Genomic DNA, 20,610 nt, shown 5'->3' with positions numbered 1-20,610 from the left:
CAAATGTTTGCAACGAATGCTTTGCAATGAATGTTTTGCCAATTCATAAGCAAGTGCAGAGCAAGCAAATGTGTGAATTCTTGTGCATTTAGATAGGCACATAAGTAAAAGCTTCTACATAAGTCTGCTTTGCAATAAACATAACAGCAAGTGCGCCACTAGTTTTTCTTTTTGGCAACGAAAATGCACCCTTAACACTTCAAATAAGTACAGCCCATAGAACCTGCTAAACTGAGGCTATCACATGAAAAATTAAAGCTGCTACTTGCCTTATGAACAATTAGGTTAGCAGCGGTGTTGTTGGGAGTGTACAAAACCTTGGGGTTACTGTACAGCACATGGACAAGAATCCCAATCTGCTCCTTTTGGTACTCTGAAATGCCAATGTCTGAAAAACAAAAATGAAGTACAGGATAGTTTTGACATATATATTACCCTTAGTGTGTCAATTATACTCGGTGCTATCAAAACTTCACAAAACGTTTAACAAAACACTATATTGTTGGTTTAATTAAAATACGGTACAATATGACTCTTCCTCCCAAGACGCCATGTCAAATATGGCAACATTTATCTCTATCAAATAAACATTTTTACCTAATCTTGTATCCTTAAAACGTCGAATTGATAAACCAAACACACTGAAGACCATGAAACAGTGGTTTTTCTATGCCCTGTGTGGAAATGCTAAGATGAGTCACACGGCTTGTTTTGCAAAATTAACATTACATACGGGAAACGCATCTTGTTTTGTCCAGACTAAGTGGTAACAGTTTCGTCCCATACACTAGCCAATGTGGCAGCTTAAGTAAATGACAAGAGACACGCTCATAATCTGGTTAGCCTACTCAATTGTTATCCCAACAAAAGACAACTGCACTCCATACTTCACTAACACCAAAAGTTTATTGTTGACAATAAAATTTTAATTTTCGTCATTTTACGGAGACGTTTAAGTAGCTAAGTAGCAATTCCGCACTCACTGAGGTTGATGTCCTCATCTTCACTGGACACACTGTCTTCAGACTTTTCAACCTTTCCACACACCATGCGTTGCATTCCCAACCAGATTCTTAGAAGGCCATACTGTGGCCTTTTCCTTTTCACCTGTGACAGTGCATAAAAGACCACTTGACCACTCTCAGAGAATACAAAATCCGAGAGATAAGTAAAAACCACACCTTTAAGAAATGGCAGTGACACTGTCATCAACAATACACGGCTGTAGGAAGCTATTTGCCAACACTGAAACTGTGATTGCTTATGTGACGGAACATTCAAATCTCTCATATAGTTTGTATAAACACAGCTTAAAAACATTCTCGCCCCATCAGTGTGAGCACATTACTCATTGATTATAAGCAATTCTTTTTTTACGCTAGGTTGATGTCATGCAAGAGGATTTTCCACCATATGCACACACCCAAGGCGACAGTTCTCCATTGCACTCAAACAGAGGCAAGTGCTGAGCCACGAGACATGCCGAGACGTCTTTCTAATCATATCCAAAGAACAGAGACTTCAACCCAATTTCTCAAGTGTTTTGCTTGAAACACAGAAAAAATACATTTACGTGCCTGTAAAGTGCCATCAAGGACCACCTGTGAACTTCTAAAATGTTGCGCATGATAAGCGAGTAGCAGGATTTGATTGATTGGGTTTAACGCACCGACGCAACGCAGGCGATGAGGCACGCTGTAGTGGAGGGCTCCGGATCAATTTTGGCCACCTGGGGATCTTTAAACTGCGCCGAAATCTCGAACCCACGGGCATTTTCACTTTTCTCCTCCATCGGAAAATCGGCCGCCGGGAATCAAACCCACATCCTTGGGTTCAGCAGCACAACACCTTAGCCACTGAGCCACTGCGGCGGGTCGTGTCCTAAAAGTCATTAGCTGCTTGGTATCTTTGTTCCTACATCGTTGCTTTTGTTGGGTCTATCAATAAATCTCGTTTCATTACAAGCAATCTATTAAGACTGCTTTGAATTGTTCACAAAAATTTTACAACCCTCACCTTGTCTAGGATTTCATGGCTGTTTGAAGATGTAATCCCTTCATCCGAAGTAGTGGCATTGTGGGGCAAAGTGGAATTGGTGTCATTGAGGCTGTGGCATGCATCTTGGGGCAACTCTAAAGCCAGCTCAGAGATCTCTTGTACGGCGGTTTCAAACTGGTTGAACCGGTGCAACTGTAAAGATAAAAGCAATAGGCAACAAGCTGTTTACACCATGCTTATCACTGCAGACTGCAGACAATGAATATAACATGTCCACTAATTGTTACAATTATGACATACCGTAATTACCCAATTCTAACGCGCACTTTTTTTCCGGAAAAACAGGTCGAAAAATCGCATGCGCGTTAGAATCGGATACGAAACCGAAACTGCCGAAACAGCGGAAATTTTGTCCCACCCATCGCCATCGCCATATCAAGATGGCGCCAAAGCTTTTAGCAACGATTTTTCGGGCGCAGGAAGCATAGGCGCCTAAGCTTTTCTATCGGCGTTCACACAAATCGTCAAATCATTGCACTTGCGCGCTTGATAATAGTAATGGCAGAAGCGGCTCTCATGCGCTCAAAACAAGCGGTCGGCTGAAGCGTGCGCCTCTGGAGAAGCTCGCGGGATGGGCGTGCAAGGCGTGGGCCACGATCGGCCACGATCCCATCGACCATGGTTGAACGTTCGTTCAGAAGGCGCGAACGCGCTTGACGGCACCGAGGACAAGATGTTGTGGTCAGCGGAGAGTGACGAGGAGTGAGATTACTTCGGAAAATAAATCGCCCGTTTCTCTCGCATTCGTTTTTCTTGCTCACAAACTTCCGTGTGCATTACAATCGGAGGTGCAAGTTTTTTAGTTTTTTTTGCCAGGAAAATCGGGTGCGCGTTAGAATCGGGGGTGCGTTAGAATCGGGTAATTACGGTATGTAGGCCTAGCCAAGAAAAGTGAGGCTCACTTCTTTCTATTCAATAATATGTGGCCTCTGAAAACTGCTGTGCAGTGGCATGGTCCCCAGAGTGCACACCCCAATCACGGCAGTGGTAAGAACGTGAAGGGCTAGGGAGTTTTCTTGCTCGCGGGTGGGAGTAGTGGCGCGAGCATGGAGGCTCTCAAGATTCCACCAGTCACACTAGCACAGTAGGGTTGGCTTTTACACATGGCTCAGGAGCCTTAAAGCACATTCCCACTTGCGACTCGGACACATCGTGCAATGGCTTGCGGTGCATGTTTCATGACGAGGTCGTGATCACACTTGCGACTAGCGACGATGCAACTAATTTTAACGGAGCTATTCCCCCTCATGTACAACTTCCTTCGTGCTTCCAACATTGGCACTCAAAGAAAAGTACGTTATGCTAGCACGACAAGAACACTCAGAAATCACTCTAAAATGCATGCTAGTAACCTGGAACAGCGCCGCAAGAATTGCGGATTGCCGGAGGAGCCAGAAATAATGAACTCAAGCAGATTCTTTTCAACATATTATTGCAGGAAGAAACACAAACGTTTGCTTTCATGCCACAATACCCACATTTGGCCTGCAAGTTTGCTTCTTTTCACGACACAAAAGTTCAGGTGCTTTTGAACTCCACAATGTTTACAATGTGCCGATAGAGATACAAAAACGCTGCAAGTCAGCCTGCCATCCTGCTTTCCATCTAGATACCTACAAAGATTACTTGCTTTTACAATTGAAACACGTTTTGCACACTGATGAGTCCCACGCTGTTAGCTGATTCATACATGTGAACGCTAAATCCGCTAACCAAAGAACCGAAATGCACAGCAAGTCGCTTTATGGCGGTAGCTCGTCGCCATTTGCAATGCCGGAAGTAAACAAACATTTTGTTTCCAGCTATGTCAGCAGACTCTACGACCATGATTGGCTAGTTGGTTGCCAATGCCATCACGCGACGAGAAAGTTCGGCCAGAGAGTGATCGGCTGTATCGCCGCAAAGCACAAAAAGCGATAGCCGGCTCGTCGCTTTGTGACGTCTCACATGTTGCGCTACATTTGTGGTTCGCAAGTGGGAACATGCCTGTAAGGTTGAGCTTCCAGCAATTTTAAGAGCAATAAATAAATAATGAGGTATGTTTTGATGCCCGTTATGGTGATACGTGTTACCCCTAGCAGTAGCCGTGCCTGTACAGTGGCAGTACTTGCACCAATAAAAATGAAAAAAAAAGTACAGGTTCTTTTGTGTCAGCCATGCTACAATACAACAAACAATCTTTGTGCTAATATCGGAATAACTGCTGCCTCTTTCAATGTCTCCTTAAGGAGTACTGACACGAAACTTCAAAGCTGGGAAAACTATCTCAAAGGCTTCCTTTGTATATGGAGATATCTCCCAGCAAGCTTCAAAAGTAACCGTTAAGTATACCATATTTTAAATATATTTTAATTTTTGCGCACACAAGAAAGCTCGGAGCAGATACCCTTTCGCAATCGGCATCAGCATGACGCCATCTACTCCTTCCGGCCCCAAACTGCCGACGTGAGGGCTCACGTGACGTGGCCAACGCGCTGGCTGCGGTTGGCGCGCGCTGTTCTGCCGTGCAGTCATGGTTTTAGTACTGACATCAGGCTTCCCAGCACGTGGAGATGGAGGAAAACAAGGCTGGTCTGGGCGCGCGAGTGAGCGCGAGCGAACACGCATCCACACCGGCAGTGGCGCAACAAGAACTGTGATGTCACGAGCAACCTCCTGTCATGGCGGCCGCCTCGGTGTTCGTTTAGTCGAAACCAAAACTGACACAAATCAACAAGGCTGTAAATAATTATTTACTTTATCGACCGTCTAACGTGCCATTCTACGATTAGTGGGATCGTAGGCCCCCATAGCAGCGAAAAAACTTAAAAATTCCGTGTCAGTACTTAAGACGCCATGCCCTCTTTATCCTGCAGTGAATTGTACACTAAAACCTTGTTACAAGAGACACTGTTACTAGAGACACTTGGTTATAAGAGTCATTCGAATGAAGATGGTTCGGTTGATTTTCCTACATTTGCCATGTTAGCAACATTGCATACAAGAGACCTTGGTTACAAAAGACACATTTCTTGGGTCCCTTGAGTGTCTCTTGTAATAAGGTTTTACTGTACCTACGCATGCTAAATACTGAACGAAACTAGATATTCAAGCACTTACATCATCAGCTAGCTTTGCAATCCTTTTGTGTGCAACAGACAAGTTCCAGTGGTCAAGGGCAAGCTGTTGAGAAAAAGCAAGAACGTTAGCCAACCACAAAGCTATGCAAGAGAGGAAACACTCCAAATCGTACCGACTCCTTTAATCGGGTTCTTGAAATTCACCCTGGTGCACGAAAAGCCCCACAAATGAAAACCTACCAGCATTTGCAACAATAATGCAAGTGGTGCTGTACTGAATAAGGTAGACTTGTGCTTAGATATAAAAAGATAGGAATCAACAAAACAGATTTGTGAACTGCTATTACTGTTAAGTTCACCCTTTACACTTGTCCCCTGCCTCCCAAAACTGTGCAGCAGCATACGCTTTAAGGAACTCAACAGGCTTCCTTGGCTATAAGTCAATCCCCAAGGCCCTATTCAACTACAAGCCAAAATTCTTTTTACGGAAACTATTCTTGCTTGTTTCTTATCAATGACACTTGCAGCAAAATTAAAAGGAGTAAAAGAGGTGAAAGCAAAATTAAGAATACAAAAATATAGAATTTTCTCACCGTCTCAGCAACCTTTTTGTGATCAACCTGCCTCTTCAGCTCTGAGGATAGCAGTGCTACTTCCTTGGTGGTAAGGTTGCAGAAATGGTTTTGCAGATCAATCTACCAAAGCAGCACATCAAAATTAAGCACAGTGACATGCCTGCCATCTAGCACTTTATTAAGTTTGTTTTTAAATGGCAGCCAAACACCAACTTTCATGAAGACCTCATAGGCACATACAAAAACACTTTATAAATAAAAAAAAAATTACTAAAATCGCAAGCACACCTTTTTTTTCTCTCCCAACGCCCAGAGCAGAGTGGACACATACAGCAAGTTACTTTTCCTTGAGCTTTAAAGAAGCCTAGGAATCAAATTTTGCTGTCTTGCAGAAGCCTGCACGCTGCTTTAGAGCGCTAAAAATTGTAAATACAGTCAAACCCCACAATAACGAAATCGCAGAGGAAAGCCAAAAAATTCCCTTTTGCGGGAATTTCGTTGCCGTGAGACTGAAACATAAATGACAGAAACATCGCCCACAAACTGAAACATCGCCCGCAAACTGAAAATTTATTTCTGAAAGTTGGTTATATCACTTTGCGAGCCTTACCTTGCACAAACTTCACAGCACAGCTCTCACACTACAAGAAGCGGTTCATTGCTAGCCTGCCTTGCACGCACCTAACTCTAAACGAGCATCTCGAGTGACAAAAGCTCTATTGTCTTTCCTGCAAAGCACAGGACTTGATCAGACTCTTTAAACAGGGCTCTATTAATGAGCGCATCATCTTCATCACAGCCATTATCATCACCTCTTCATCGATTTCATGTTTTCATACATCTGGCGTAGCAAGCTAGGCACCTTGGCCAGGCTAACCTCACCAGTATCATTAAAGACTATCCTCTCTCTCTCCTAAAAATGACCTAATTGCGTCAAACACATCCAAAACATCCCATGGTTTCACTTCTCTGCCCGTTTTTCTCCTTGATCCTTGGCACCAAGCTTGTCTGAGCATGCAGAGCGAAGTCCAGCTTCTTCTGTTGACGATCTTTGCCAGAGAGTGGCACCTCGTTGTTCCAATGCTGTTCACAAAACCAAGTGAGCACCGCTGTGTTGACATCCAGAAAGGTGCAGCCGTCATTGTTTAGTTTTGCGCACGTGTGCCATTAAAGAATGGCAGCCTTGCTTTTCAAAATGGTAGAGCTAACTGCAGGTGGTTCCCTACTCGTAGGCGCTCTCCTACCCGCATCCAATTGGGCCACTGACTTGGACAATGATTTCTGCCTTATCTTGTAGTGACAAAAACTTCCGCTTTTGGGCTGGCGAAGGCCCCTTGTTGAGGGCAAACGTGCCGGTCACCACATACGCAACAAACACACGCACACTGTTCAGCGGTAGCCGGCTAGCGTAGCCCAAGCCAATGCTGTGCCGTTAGTCACCGTGTGTCGCTCCCTGGAGGTGTCGCTGCAAGGCTGCCTCCATGGCCATCTCTGCCTGGTCTTTTTTGTAAACAAATATGGCGGCGGCAATGCAAGCGCACTGTGGAAGTTACTGTGCTTTAAGTCCAAAAAAAAAATGCATTTGAGCACTTTTTGGACACTGTTAGCCTTAAATGGGTAGATAAAATGACGACCGGACTTGCAGAGAATTTCACTGGCGCGAGATCGCTTTCCAAAACCATTTCATTGCTGCAAGATATGAAATACATGGGCTTCTATGGACGTCCGCCAGGGATCCGAAAATATTTCGTTGCCACAAGAATTTCACACTCATGGGATTTCGTTATCGTGGGATTTGACTGTAAAGCTCCTGCAATAGTCAGTAAGAAAAAAAAAAAAAAAGGCCTTTATTCATTCACAGCATTTTTCCTGCTGCTAGACCAGCCACAGGGCTGTCAGCACCCCTTTAAAATCAAAACTACGTAGATGCTTAAACAACAAAAAGACATAAATTAACATAAAACGAAGAACGAAAATAATCATGATATTTCAACGCAGGCTGCCCACACACACATCAGCAAAAACACAGTTGCTTGCCAGCATAAATTTGGACCCTCAATGGAAGGCCCTCAATGCAAATTGAGTCACGTGTTTTAACAGAGAGACTGCATCGCACTTATTCAAATGACAAAAGCTGCTTTGCTGAGAAATTCCCAAGTAAGAAGTTGTCTCTCCCATTCATTTTTGATGGTGTAGACTAAGGTATGAAGAATCCAACTACGGCAGAATCACGAGAGAAATCCGCCAAAAATTGTCAGGTACATCTTTCCTGTCTGCGATCCCATATTATAATTTTCTTTTCAAGAGACTTTTAAACATGCACCCCCAATTCCTGCGAATATAAAATCGTGGTCACTGACCAAGTCAAATTGTTTCCTTTTTTGACTTGGTCAGTGACCACGATTGTATATTCGCAAATATGACCCCTGACCAGACGAAGTTTCATCGAACACTCGACTACCCCCAATTCCTGCTTAGAATTCATGACATCCCAAATCGTCCTTGTGTTTTAGTAAAGTTCTAATCCACTGAAGGGCACTGGTCACTTCTCCTCCTAGGCATGTTTTTCTGTGAGTAGAAGCAAGCTTGCTTCTTGGTTTTAGTGTCTCTTTTTAAGGTTTCCTAAGTTGGTACACATCCCAAACTGTCATCACCGTTAGCATACAGTATTTACCTCATTTTAACGCACCCCTTAGGACACATGCTCATTGCTTTACGGCGGCTTTTACATAGCGGCAGACTGCCTCAGCCACCCGGCAACAGCAGCAGATACGTGCACAAGTTAAATCCTACTTTGGCCAAGCACAAAGTTGCGACAGCTGGTGTTCAATACTCACAAGGCTTTCTGTAGTGGCAGAGGCATTCAAGATGAACACATTAGGCATTCCATGGTATTCACAAAATGAGGCTGTCAGAACTTCGGGCGATAGCAGCAAGGCCTGGACACAAAAACGAAGAGGGCCAATACATTACATGAGAGCAGCTTAAATAGACGACTGAACGCGGAATCAAAGCACCATTTCTAGGTTTCTGAGAAATCAAGATTATAAACGAGCAGAGGGTAAGACAACAACAATCCCCATCAGCTCTACAAAATTTGCTCACAAGAGCGCACCTAGAGGAAAGGATTTTTGAAAACATTACACAGAAAGGAGAGGTCGCCATTGTGGCAGCCTCCTAATATCATCATCATTGTACGATAGCAATTCCATCCCACCATTAAAAATATTGCCCATGTCCCGGGGCCCACGCCTCAGCGCCTTCAACATATACAAAAGGAAAATAGCAAATGCAAATAATATTCCACATACCTTAAGTAGGTTGGCTAAAAAAGGCAAAATGCTTGCCGCACACTAAACCACTTTCACGTCCTAGTAAAACAAGTTAACTGTGCAGCCGTCCTCCAATTTCCCGAACGGGCATTCTTTGCCGCTGGGGCAATTAAGCTCCTCCATGACCAAACACCAACAAAGAGTGTGATGCGCTTCACTGTGGCCAGAGCTCCCGAATGGCAGGCTAGGCCAGCAGGCGCGAGACCAGGCTCACCGTGAGACTAGAGGCGGCGTCTTCGGGGTCGATCTTTGGCGGCGGCCGAGACCGGTCGGTGTCCAGGACCCACTGCAGGGCGGTGAGCAGAAGTGCCGATTCGTGCGGGTGGGAGCGCATCAGCTTCAGCATGAAGTCCAGGTGCCTGAAGCTGAGGGACTGCACGCCAGGCAGGAAGCTGGGCGACGAGAGCACCTGGCGGGCCCTGGAGTGGTGCTGCTGCTTTTCTACTGCAGACGACCGGAAGGCCAGCGGGCCACCGGCAAGCTCCTCAAAGGGATGGCCAAACAGGGAGAAGTACACCTGCCACACAAGACAGCCACCCTCAGACACACTCTTCGGGGGGGCCTGCGCGGGCATGCTGCCCTCGCCAGCACCAGAACCACAGAACCATGCAAGGAAAGGAGGTCTTTACTCCACCTATGCCTTCCAACCAAATAAAAGAAAATCATGCATGAAAAATCATGTTCATTGTCATTTAAAACAAGCATAGCAGGAGAAATGTATAAAAGATCAAAGAAGAACAATGCAAGAAACCTAGATAACTTACTTATGAATAAAAGATCAGTGAAGAACAATACAAGAAACCTAGATAACTTACTTGTTTCATATCTACAGAAGAATTAAATAGGATGTTCAGATCCCGACTTGGCAGTGAGAGATTGGTAGCTAGAAAGTCTTTAAGCTCATCAGGGTCCTTCAAGAAGTAGTCCACCCTCATGGCTGTAGGAGAACATAAAAATGCAAGGCATGAGAGCTGCCCACTTGCACACAAGAGGATCGCAAGATGCAATAAGAACCCACAAGGTTTTATAGATAAAGAGGTTCTGCACATGCTGTCAGCCGAGGTGGCTGGTGGATGTCAACGCAAGGCCATCACTCCAAGGCTATCTCTGTTTACGCTATGTCTCTCACAAGTTTATTCTGTTAAATGAGAGTCGTGAAGAGAAATTTTCAGAAAACGAAAGTATTTTGAATCTCTCCCTCTTTCTCTCTTTTTCAGTTGAACCAGAAAGAGAGAAAAAGATGCGGAGAATAATGTGGGAGTAATTTCCAACCTTGAAATTAATATTTTATAGATATTTCCTTAAACTCTGACATGGACAAGATGATTTCACTCGATAAACTCACTAATGTTGAGTTGTTTAGTAGAGAAACAAGACTGTTTGTAGGGATACTTTGTAAAGCGCAAAACTAATAAAACAAAACAATGTCTAGCCCATGTGCTGAGCTAACTCTGCCAATTCACAAACACCACTTTCCGAGAAAAATGTGTTTAGAGGCGCTGTTTCCCTTGTATCTTCTCCTCACTGCTTCGGAGGCATAGGCTGTGACAGCCCATTGGCAGGTCCCAAAAAAGGGCATTTAGCTAGCTAGCATGTTTATCCAATGTAAATCCCCCCTGGACAAATACAGAGACAGTATACTTGCCATCTCACAGATTAGCCTTAAAATACTGAAATTACATCTAACTACATTGCAAGCCAGCATGAGGGGTGGCTACAAAGGTAGCCTGGCATATTCTCCCGTTAACTCTTTCGTGACCGCGCCATAGGCTGTGAAAATCATCGTTCACGGGTGAATGATTTTCAAACCTTCCGCAAAAACTAAAAACGGCGCTATTCGGACAACTGACGCCATCTGGCGGGTTCATTAGAAACCCCTTTGTCAGTTTCGTTGCCATTTGTTTACATTTCGCGTGGGCAGAGAGCGCGTGAGTGAAATATGAACCCAAGGTAGCCGCCAGTTGGGCGAAAATGGCATCCCGTTTCACTGAGAGCTCTGCAAAGGACAGCGGTTTCAGAAACTTTGGCCCCTGCTGCTGCTGATTTTGTTTACCCCAGCAGCAGTGCGACTCCAGCAATGATGTGGATTCTTTAAGATTTTAGTTCTGATGAAGACTCTCCCATTCAACAGCCTCAGACTTCGGCAGGTCCTGACAGGGAAGGTTCGTTTTTGACTTGGCACTGTATTTATAAATAAAACATGCCTAATATCTGACAACTGCAGTATTTTTTCATATGTAGGGTCTGGGAAATGTGTGGCAGGGATATTGTGCCAAATGCACTTCGCCGTATCGCGTTATCACCTTCAAGATAGCCTGGCGCTCGTGTAAAATTAGCGCTGCGGAGCGACACACGTGCGTCTCAAGAGCGCTAAATTCTTTTTCTTCTTTTTTACCGCTGAAGTGATAAGGATTTTGTGTGAAAACCCAAACAAGCATGCTTGGATGCATATTTTAGAGAGACTGAGTAACTCTCGAGTGACAATTCGCGGAGTGGCACACCCGTCAGGGCCGTTAGGTTGGTGGGCCCGCGAAAATTCGGAACTTGGTGTGCAGCATTGATGTACATATTGAATTATAGCTTAAAAACATAGAAACATTTTGTATATCTTAGAATTGCTAAAATAATTTTTAGGCTCAGTAAAATCGCCTATTTGTGTTTTGTGTATACTTTTTGGGGGCATTTTATTTTTGTTTCGTTGACCACCTTTCACAAAACTGCTGTTATGTGTTTGAAAGAGAAATCTATAAGCTACAATTTCATGCATAGCAATGCTAAATTTGTGCAGTAGCTTAAGAGAAAAAAAAAAAGTTTTCCGGAAGCACTCAAAATCGGCCATTTTTCCGCAGTCGCGGAACAGTTAAGAGCCTTAGAACGAAAGTAATGTCCTGCTAAACATTGAAAGAGAGATTACACAAGGTTAACTACACGATACCAACGTGAATAAAAGTTGGTCAAATTCATTTCAAGGCTGTACTTTATAAGCATCCTTTAAAAGAGCCATGAAGACAAAATACAAGTTGAGTTAATTAGAAAGACTGCTTACTCCCGCAATCTTCGAACAAATAATGGAGATATTGAAGAAAACGTGTGAAGCAGTCGCGACCCCCTAGCCAATTTCCCGCAACTTTTCCATGACGTCACGGAACCTTGTTTGTGCGATTGGCGGCCGCCTAACTGCCCTGTCGCCACGACACATGACTGAACGTCTGTAATGGGGCTTCTAGTTCCATTTGACCGCATCACTTGAATGCTAACGTGCAGTTAACGCACTGAAAATTATGTTTTATTGTTTGCCCGTATGACGCAATATTTGCTCATAACACGTCACTGTGGCGCAAAATTTGAAAGTTTTTAAATACTTCATGCTTTTTTTCGTTAAAAAAACATCTTTTGGGGCTGTGATGGAGCTGAGTAAGATACTGAATCCTAGTTCTTTCAAATTACACGAAGTTACACTTTCTCTTCATGGCTCCTTTAAGCCCCACCTACTAAGCAAAGGCACTAGACTACATTCTAGCCACCAATACCCAACATTGTTTGCCTTTAATTAAAGGTCGGTACTATTCCCAAGTGCCTTTACATTTTGCACAACTCGTAACATGACTACATATGTGTGCCACACAACCAAGGCATGGAAGCACTAAAAGCACCCTGCACATACCAACAGCTGTGTGATTTATGTGCTTGATGGTTCCCTGTGACAATAGGGAGACGAGAAACATCTCCCAAGCATCACGCAACCAGAGGAATACAGTTTCCATAAATTCGCAGGCTGCCTGGGAAGCAATGCAGCATTCGTTTCTCTAGTGTGTTCTGTACAGGCACACATGCACGTGTATGTGTATACAGGTGCGTGAGCTACCCAGGACTGGTAAATCAAGGCCTTATTAAAAGTCACACTTGCAAAGTGCTGCAGTTCTGGGGAAAAGAAGCCGGCTAGCAAACGATGGCAGGCCTCGGCAAAAGGTATTTCTCTCGTGCTACCAATACAGTACCAATGCCGACCTGTGCAACACTTAGTGTATGTAAGAGGGTGAAAAAGAACGGCTCTTCACCTGGGGCCTGGGCAAAGCAATCGTGCAGGGCTACAGGGTCCTCCACAATAGTCTTGAAGATCGAGGGAATTAAGTCCAAGTCCCCGAGCGTAAAGCCAGGTAAAAAAAAGTTGTGGTGCTTCGACACATTCTTCAGCCGTTCCAAAAAGGGAGTCACTCTGAAAGTGTGACAAAGAAGGGATACCAAAACTGGAGCCCGCTTTTACAGCTAATAACCTGCAAGTGAAACTCATAATTAAACAAATTAGCTGCACTTTGCCACAGACTGTTGATTGTCATAAAAATATACAGCAGTTAAGACCAGAAAACAAGAGCCCCTCAGCTGTTTAGGCACACTTGCAATAAAGCCGGAGTTAAAGAATTTTAAAAATTAACTAAAATGTGCACCGATTTTTAGCTCATAATAGCATCAGCCATAAGTTCTGAAATAAGCAAAACACTACAACACTCTGGCTAGTTCAAACTCTGTATGCTGCCGTGACAGTTTCGTAATGCGGATTCATACATATGACAGCTGGCAGGTTTGAGATCCTGCTGGAATAAAGCCCAAGTCTGCAAGCCTTTTGACTACAATCAAAGCAAAGTTAAGGCATAAAAAAAAATAAAATTTGAGCTTAATACAACAAAAATACACCTGGGCATTTGGATGTGCTACTGTGGTATACTTCCAGTAAATTTATACGATTCAAACTTTTTTATCCTTATGACTTCCAAAGGCTAGCATTAGCATGGCTTGTCCCTGTCTGCATGTGTTTTTATAAAACTCTCAGTCTTATTTTCTGAAAAGATATTAATGAAAATCAGCAAATTCAATTTTTAAGAACGATACATTCCCGTCCGCTCATAAAGAATGGCTCTAAACAACTACACAAACAAGAAAATCAAGGAAGTAACTACTGTTGTAGAGAAAACAGTTGGGCAGCTGAGAGCAAATGTGCATCTAACATTAAGTACACGGACATTCTTTTGATTCGCGTTTTGCCTCCTTTAGAAGAAGTAGCCAATGTGGCATGGCTTCAAACTAGCGACTTGGTTTCAGAGGAGGAAACTGCGCTCTGTACAGGGCTAGGCCAACAGCACGTTTGCCCTCCGAAGCAGCAAGCCGGCCCACCTACAGCCTGCAAACCACCAACCGACATGTGGTTAAGATGGCGCCCCACACACAGAGCTTGCTTCAACACCACAGAAGTTGTGTTAGCTGTTTTGAGCAACACCAACAGCATTAATACACAAAAGCCCAGCTACTGATACAAAAACAAAAATCTTGTTGCCTATAAAACAACGGGAAACTATAGACACTGAATCTGAAGCTCAAAGCAGGGTTCCTGTACGTGTACACATTTCGAAAAACATTTGTGTGTACATGTGTATTGCATATGTTCACATGCATATGTTTTTACAAGTATCATCTACATGGGTCCAAATCAAAGGATGCAAAAAAAAAAATGCCTGCTTACACACATTACGAAAAGAGTGAAATATCAGCCACTTCACAGGTGTACTCACGTGCTGTTGGGAAAGGTGGCAAAGCCATTGCTGTCCCTTACACCATTGTCACAGAACGCTTGCATCACTGCAATGACTCCCGCTGAGGGTAATGGGAAGGCAGGAAAAGAGGCTGCCAAGGCAATGCATTGTTAGTAACCCAGGTCAAAGGAATGGCCCCCTACTTTTCAGTTTGGCCTGCATACGCTGTATTTTATGTCGTGCACACTGAACCACACACTAACTGCTCTTTTCTTAAAGTTCACCCCACGGTAGTTGTCAGTATTCTGCAAGAATATGAACAGGCAGTCCACTAGTTCTTCTCTGTGCTGCTCTTCATTGTGTCAAGCTCTATTCTCTCTCAGTTAAAATTAAAAGCTAAAAATAAAAAATAAAAAAGCTGGCTACCCATACACTCAGCTAGATTAAAGTTTCTAAACTTCAGTAATATGTCAACCAACAGAAATCAGTCGTAAAACAATGGATAGAGCAAAAGTGGTACGACAATATGGAGGTAGTTTGCACTGCAAGGCAAACTACCTCCATAATCAACTTCTCCATTTGAAAAAATAAATATAAATTTCACAGTGTGCCCTCATTACTCATTTCATTGTATGATCACAGCTGAACAATGAACCCTTTTTACACAGAAGAAATCCCCCATCAAGCACATGGTAGTGCCAAGATGCTCCCTTTTAACATGACAGCATTACTAGGCTCATTCCTCTGAAACCAGCATGCTCGCCAGCCGTGTCCGACAGTCGTGTCCGAAGCTGATGCCATCACACAAAAGTGGGAACAATGGCAACAGCTGCAATAGCATTGTCTAAGGTTTAAAAAAAAAAGCATGGCAGGGACAGGAATCAAACCCAGCGACACACGCTGACAAGCAGCTGACTCAACCACAAGATGGTGTTCAATGTACATTAAAGAAGTGCTGACACCAAAGTTCGATTGCTAAAAACTGACACGGTTCACTTCATGAAGATGCTAAGACACCTTCCTGCAATCATGGGCATCAAACTTCGCTTGTAATAAATTTTAAATCGGCATTATTGCTGAACTCTTCAAAACTGGGAATCGGCACAGCTGAGCCGCTCTGTGACATCAAACTAACTTGGCGCGGTGTATGACACAGAAGCTTCCAGCCCATCAAACTCCGAGACTGCTGTCCTCTCCCTCTCAGCAACATGCTTATGGGTCAGTAACGAAAACGACAAGTGCATCACGGCAAAATAAGCAACTCAAGGTAAACATTTTAGTGGGGCCTGTCGCATCTTTTGTCCAGTTTCCCCTCATCAGCCCCACTCCAGCAGGTTCCAAAGCGACTATATGTGGCGGGACTAGTCTTTATCTAAGCTAGGGGGGAAGAATTCTATTGCAACCTGTTTTACAAATGCTTTCCCAGACACTCTCCAGTTGCCGAATGGTTGCAGCAGCATCACATTATTCGTTTTAAAACTGCGATTGATAATGATCTGGGGCAGTGAATAAAATAAAACTCAACATCATCTATAAGTCGAAGGTGGCGTAATTTTGTCTTACGCACATGCATTAAAACGCAACTTGGAGCCATTTCTCGAGACATTATTTTTTTAGAAGCCCTCACCAATTCCTACCATTCATCGCCGCGCAAGGTAGTGTTCATAACACCCAAAATTTAGCCCATGCACAGAATCTATTTCAGTCGGATTTTTTTTTCAATTTCATGTTATCTTGGCATTCGTACCAGCTGCAATTGTATCATCTGAACTATGCTGTATGTAGAAAGCAACTCTAATATCCAAAGTTAATTTGTGTCACTATACTCGGCTGCAAGCTGAAGGAACAGCGATAGAAGCATCTCCTCCATCCTACTACCACCAAAAAGTTCCTCCACAACGCCTGAAATAGTCCAGCACCCAACCTCAGTTTTCTGAAAACACCTGCACAAAAAACTCAGGAATTGAGTGTGAATATACATTGAATATTACTGTAATTCAATGTGTTGCAGGTGCATAACTTACATGAATAAACATTTTGAAACAAAATTTGTGGAGGAGGCCACAGCATTTTGTCAAAACCACAGTAAAAACCAAACCTTAAAAAAGACTTCTACCGAATGTTTTATTTATTGCACATACAATTTCTTGTTACTTCAAGGCACAAATAACTATTTATTTTTGTTACACATTAAGAATAATATGGACTTTCAGTTATTATACTTCATTCAACGCCACAGGTGGGGTTGTTTGCTTTCACCCTTTGTCACACAACATTTCAATGTAAATGCTTCCCGTTGCTACTGTATCTGCTCTGCATGTAGCGATTTAGCACCCGTTTCTAACGAGAATGTCATGCAAGAAATAACGCCACTGGGTGGGTAGTAGCAGAAGTAGGGTCATTGACGTTTCATGCTAAAGTTTGGATCGCGAATCAATTGAGAACATGAGTTCTGGCCTCTTCTGTTCGTACACTTGGGCTGGATAAGGTGCTATACAATTTAAATTGTTGAAGTCCAGCCAACCCGTTTGAAGCACTAGGTGCAATTATACGTGACTGATAATCGTTGAGAATTCAAGCAAACGATACATGCAATAATACAGTAGACTCGCGATAATTCAAACTGATAATTCGTACTTTCGGTTAATTCAAACAAAATTCAAATTTTTGGTTGGCCCGCTTTTCTTTCAATGCATTTAAAAGCCCTTTAATTCAGACTTCGTCATTCGGTTAATTCGTACTTATGCGTGTCCATACCGGAAAATATCTACTGCTTTCGCACAACTATTTGAAAATTTGCGTGCTTATATAATCGTAACAGTCGAAAAATGAAAAATAAGTGCCTCAAGCCTTCAAGGAAAAAGGCATTGCTAGTAAACAAACATTTGAAACGAAGCACAAGTATGGTAGACCGTGATGTTTCTCAACTTTCTAGCCTTATTTACCATTTCCACGATGCGAATTAGACACCAAAACAACGAACAGGCCTAAAACGTCTAAACATGATTGACTGCCTACACTTGTCGAAGCGGTCAAAACCACGCGGGCCACTGTCACAAAAACAAAAAGACGTGGAATCACGCAATCGCGTGGCGCGTGTCAGCAAAAAAAAAGGAAAACAGAAAAAACAACACGGCAGTTACGAAAGTGACGCGTACAACATTCGGCTTGTGAACCTTACGCCTCTGATTTCTGTTTATTTTGTGCAGTTAAGGTTTAAAAACGCTTACAACTTTTTAAAAAATGTGATTAAAACTAATGCCTAATCATAATGTGTGCTGTCAGCCTGCCCAGAGTCATATATATGAGAACTTCTGATAATTCAAATAAAATCCTTGGGTCCCTTCGAGTTTGAATTATCGCGAGTATACTGTATTACACAGCAATTCTTTCATTTTATCAGCCTACTGCATCTATAAATGAGTGCATTGATGATAACCGACCAGACTCGGTAACAAAGCAAGACGACCGCACGTGTCAAGCTTGGTCTCATTTCAAAACACAAATGTACTGACGTTTTTGCTTTGACACGCCCTGTCTTCAGTGATTCGCTGGCAGAACGGTACAAAGAAATGTGGAGTTGCATGGCTGTTGCCGTTCTCAACTAGCAACTGACTGTGCCCCTGTGTGCACAAGAGATCCCTTGAGGTCAGAGGAATCCCCGGCACACACACCACAAGCAGCTGGACAACCACACAGTGAAGCTATCTCTTTTGATAATCTATTTTGGTTGTGCGTACTTTCATAAACTGTCTAAAACTTGTTTAGTTTGCTAAACAAGACTCCTCAGCGAACAAAACCTAATGTAAATGAAAGTTCTGATAACTTGACAGACTGTACTGACCCATTAAGGTTGTGCTTAAAGGGACACAAGTGTAAAGCAAGTTGGCTATATTAATAATTTACAGTGTTATTAATACAAATGTACCACTCGCAGCAGTTGTTTATTAATGCAGAAAATTAGAAAGATGTGAGAACAGGTAATGCCACCGCATACACTTTTCTGCACTACGATTTCTGATATCCCAAACTGTGAATGGTAAAATGGGACTGGCAAGGCTTGCCTAAGTGCTTTTCTAAGAAAAAAAGCACGATAGGGTGTTCAAACATCAAATAAATGTACATGGCAACACCGGCTTAGCACATGTTCTTCAAAAGACACAAGCCTCAAGTAGTAAAGATTATACAATAAACTGCCACACTACCACGAGCTGCCGGCTTTGTTTCTATTTTGATTTCGGTGGAACGTTTTCCCTTGGAGAGCAAGCGCGGTAATAATATGTACGTGGGTGCATTCTCCAAAAAAAAAGGCCTTGGAAAGGAAAAGAGAGAGCAGCATAACTTGAAAATAAAAATTAGACTGACCCAAATGACCTGGATAAAAAGTGACCAAGAAAAAAAAAAAGCTGTGAGCACTTTTTTTTTAACCTTTTTATTCTTCTAAATCACTGTTGTGCTGACCTCTTTCGGCCACTTCATTAAAATTATAATTCTAAACCCAACCTACACATTCAAGAATGCGCTGTACCGAATGTCACCGCATTTGCACGATTCTAATGCACATTTTTCAAAATGAAAATACGCATTCAAAAATACCTGCGTGTTGCAATCAGACTCAAAACTCAAAAACCTAGAAACAAACTGCCCACTCAAAACCAAAACAAAGCGGCTCAATGAATGATGGAGGCTTTGTTGAAACGCAAAGTAATAATATCGGCGGAACGGAAAGAAACCGAGAAACATCCCGTGCATAAGGCATTCTGGAGTTGTGTGTTCGCGATTGGCGAAAACTTTTAAGAGCAAAGCATCACAAAAGGGCTTTAGCTGCCCACAGCGTCTGCAGATTTATGTTCAATTAAATGTTTTGCACAATTTTGTGGTGTCTGTTAATAGCCTTATTTCATGTACATGGTAGAATCAGCGCCAAGTTATTTTTGTGGTTTCCAGGTATGGAATTATATTACGCGTTACAATCAGGGGCGCGTTAGAATCGTGCAAATACGGTATTTACCTCCTTTTTATCCCTCCCCCTTACACAGGCATAGGTCCTCTCCTTCCTGAAGAAATTCATCAGTTCATTCACTCGTTCAATTATTCTTTCATTAATTCTAAAAACATACCCCGACAAGAGGCCCAATGAATATCTGTGCAGCTCGTTACTGCAATGCGCTCTGGTAAAAAACAAATTGCAGCTCCAGTCTGTTATTTGCAAGGCAATGAAATTTGTCACTCACGCATCCATAAGTTGTCAGCTCTATTATGCTCACTAAAAGTAAAGATAACTCCTACACCCTGCTCTTTTTGTTCTTTTGCCTTTTTACACGCTGTCTGGGCTGCTGTTGTCTAGATTACATTGTGCAGGTCAGTGACTGCTGATAAGAGGACTAAGGATCTCATCAAGCTGGCAAACAGTCAAGTATTGGTACCTGTTTACATCATTTTCCTTTTCAGTCATGAAAACAAATGCAAATAAGCTGGGATTGCATTAAACTGGGTGCAAAGACTGTGAAGTGCTGCATTTCTTGCTGTGAAATCGCTCAGCAAAAGTGATGCACCACCGCCACAGTGGCATGTGGACGAGGACGAAATGCTACTTACAAGAGCCCACAGGGTAGGCTGGTTGCTTTTTCCGTATGCCAATCAAGATGAAGAACAGGACTAGCGGGATGACTAGCTCGAACAGAAGCACCAGCTGCACAACAAAATGGCCACATGGTAAAGGAAACGCCAGGCACAAACATTTATTTATTTTACACACTATAGGCGGAACAATAAAAAAGCAGTTGACGCAAGCGATGTGCGAACAGATATTAAAGCGAATGTGTGCTTTCCACAAATGTGACATTTGTTTATTGTTGTTTACATTGTTTACATCCTGGCTGGAAGCGCTATTGTGGGAGCTTGACTGGAAAAGTCAGGGTTGCAAGCAAACGGAGAATATTTGAGCCACTTGAGATTTGTGGATGACATAGTTTGACAGTTTTATTCAGTGAGCCTGGAGAACACACACAAATGCTTCAGTACCTGCATTCAGAAAGTTTTGCTGTAGGGTTTAAGATAA

At 43.0% G+C, this 20,610-nt stretch overlaps 1 protein-coding gene across 1 annotated transcript in view; it reads right to left on the bottom strand.

The window, feature by feature from the left end:
* LOC144150561 (ATP-binding cassette sub-family A member 2-like) overlaps window positions 1–20,610 on the bottom strand; it is a 132,113-nt gene that overhangs the window by 105,934 nt on the left and 5,569 nt on the right. The window contains exons 2-12 of the mRNA XM_077682162.1: window positions 20,148–20,241; window positions 14,589–14,700; window positions 13,083–13,240; window positions 9,840–9,961; window positions 9,239–9,541; window positions 8,530–8,631; window positions 5,711–5,812; window positions 5,158–5,220; window positions 2,017–2,190; window positions 984–1,107; window positions 270–388 (exon numbers count right to left, since the gene is read on the bottom strand). Coding sequence (XP_077538288.1) covers window positions 270–388; window positions 984–1,107; window positions 2,017–2,190; window positions 5,158–5,220; window positions 5,711–5,812; window positions 8,530–8,631; window positions 9,239–9,541; window positions 9,840–9,961; window positions 13,083–13,240; window positions 14,589–14,700; window positions 20,148–20,241 — 1,473 coding nt within the window. The remainder of the gene's footprint in view (window positions 1–269; window positions 389–983; window positions 1,108–2,016; window positions 2,191–5,157; window positions 5,221–5,710; window positions 5,813–8,529; window positions 8,632–9,238; window positions 9,542–9,839; window positions 9,962–13,082; window positions 13,241–14,588; window positions 14,701–20,147; window positions 20,242–20,610) is intronic.

The sequence above is a fragment of the Haemaphysalis longicornis genome, unplaced genomic scaffold (genome assembly GCF_048455015.1).
Source record: "Haemaphysalis longicornis isolate Haplotype H1 unplaced genomic scaffold, Haemaphysalis longicornis Haplotype H1 scaffold_1, whole genome shotgun sequence".
Classification (NCBI taxonomy): Eukaryota; Metazoa; Arthropoda; class Arachnida; order Ixodida; family Ixodidae; genus Haemaphysalis; species Haemaphysalis longicornis.
This window is presented reverse-complemented; position numbering and strand designations above follow the sequence as displayed.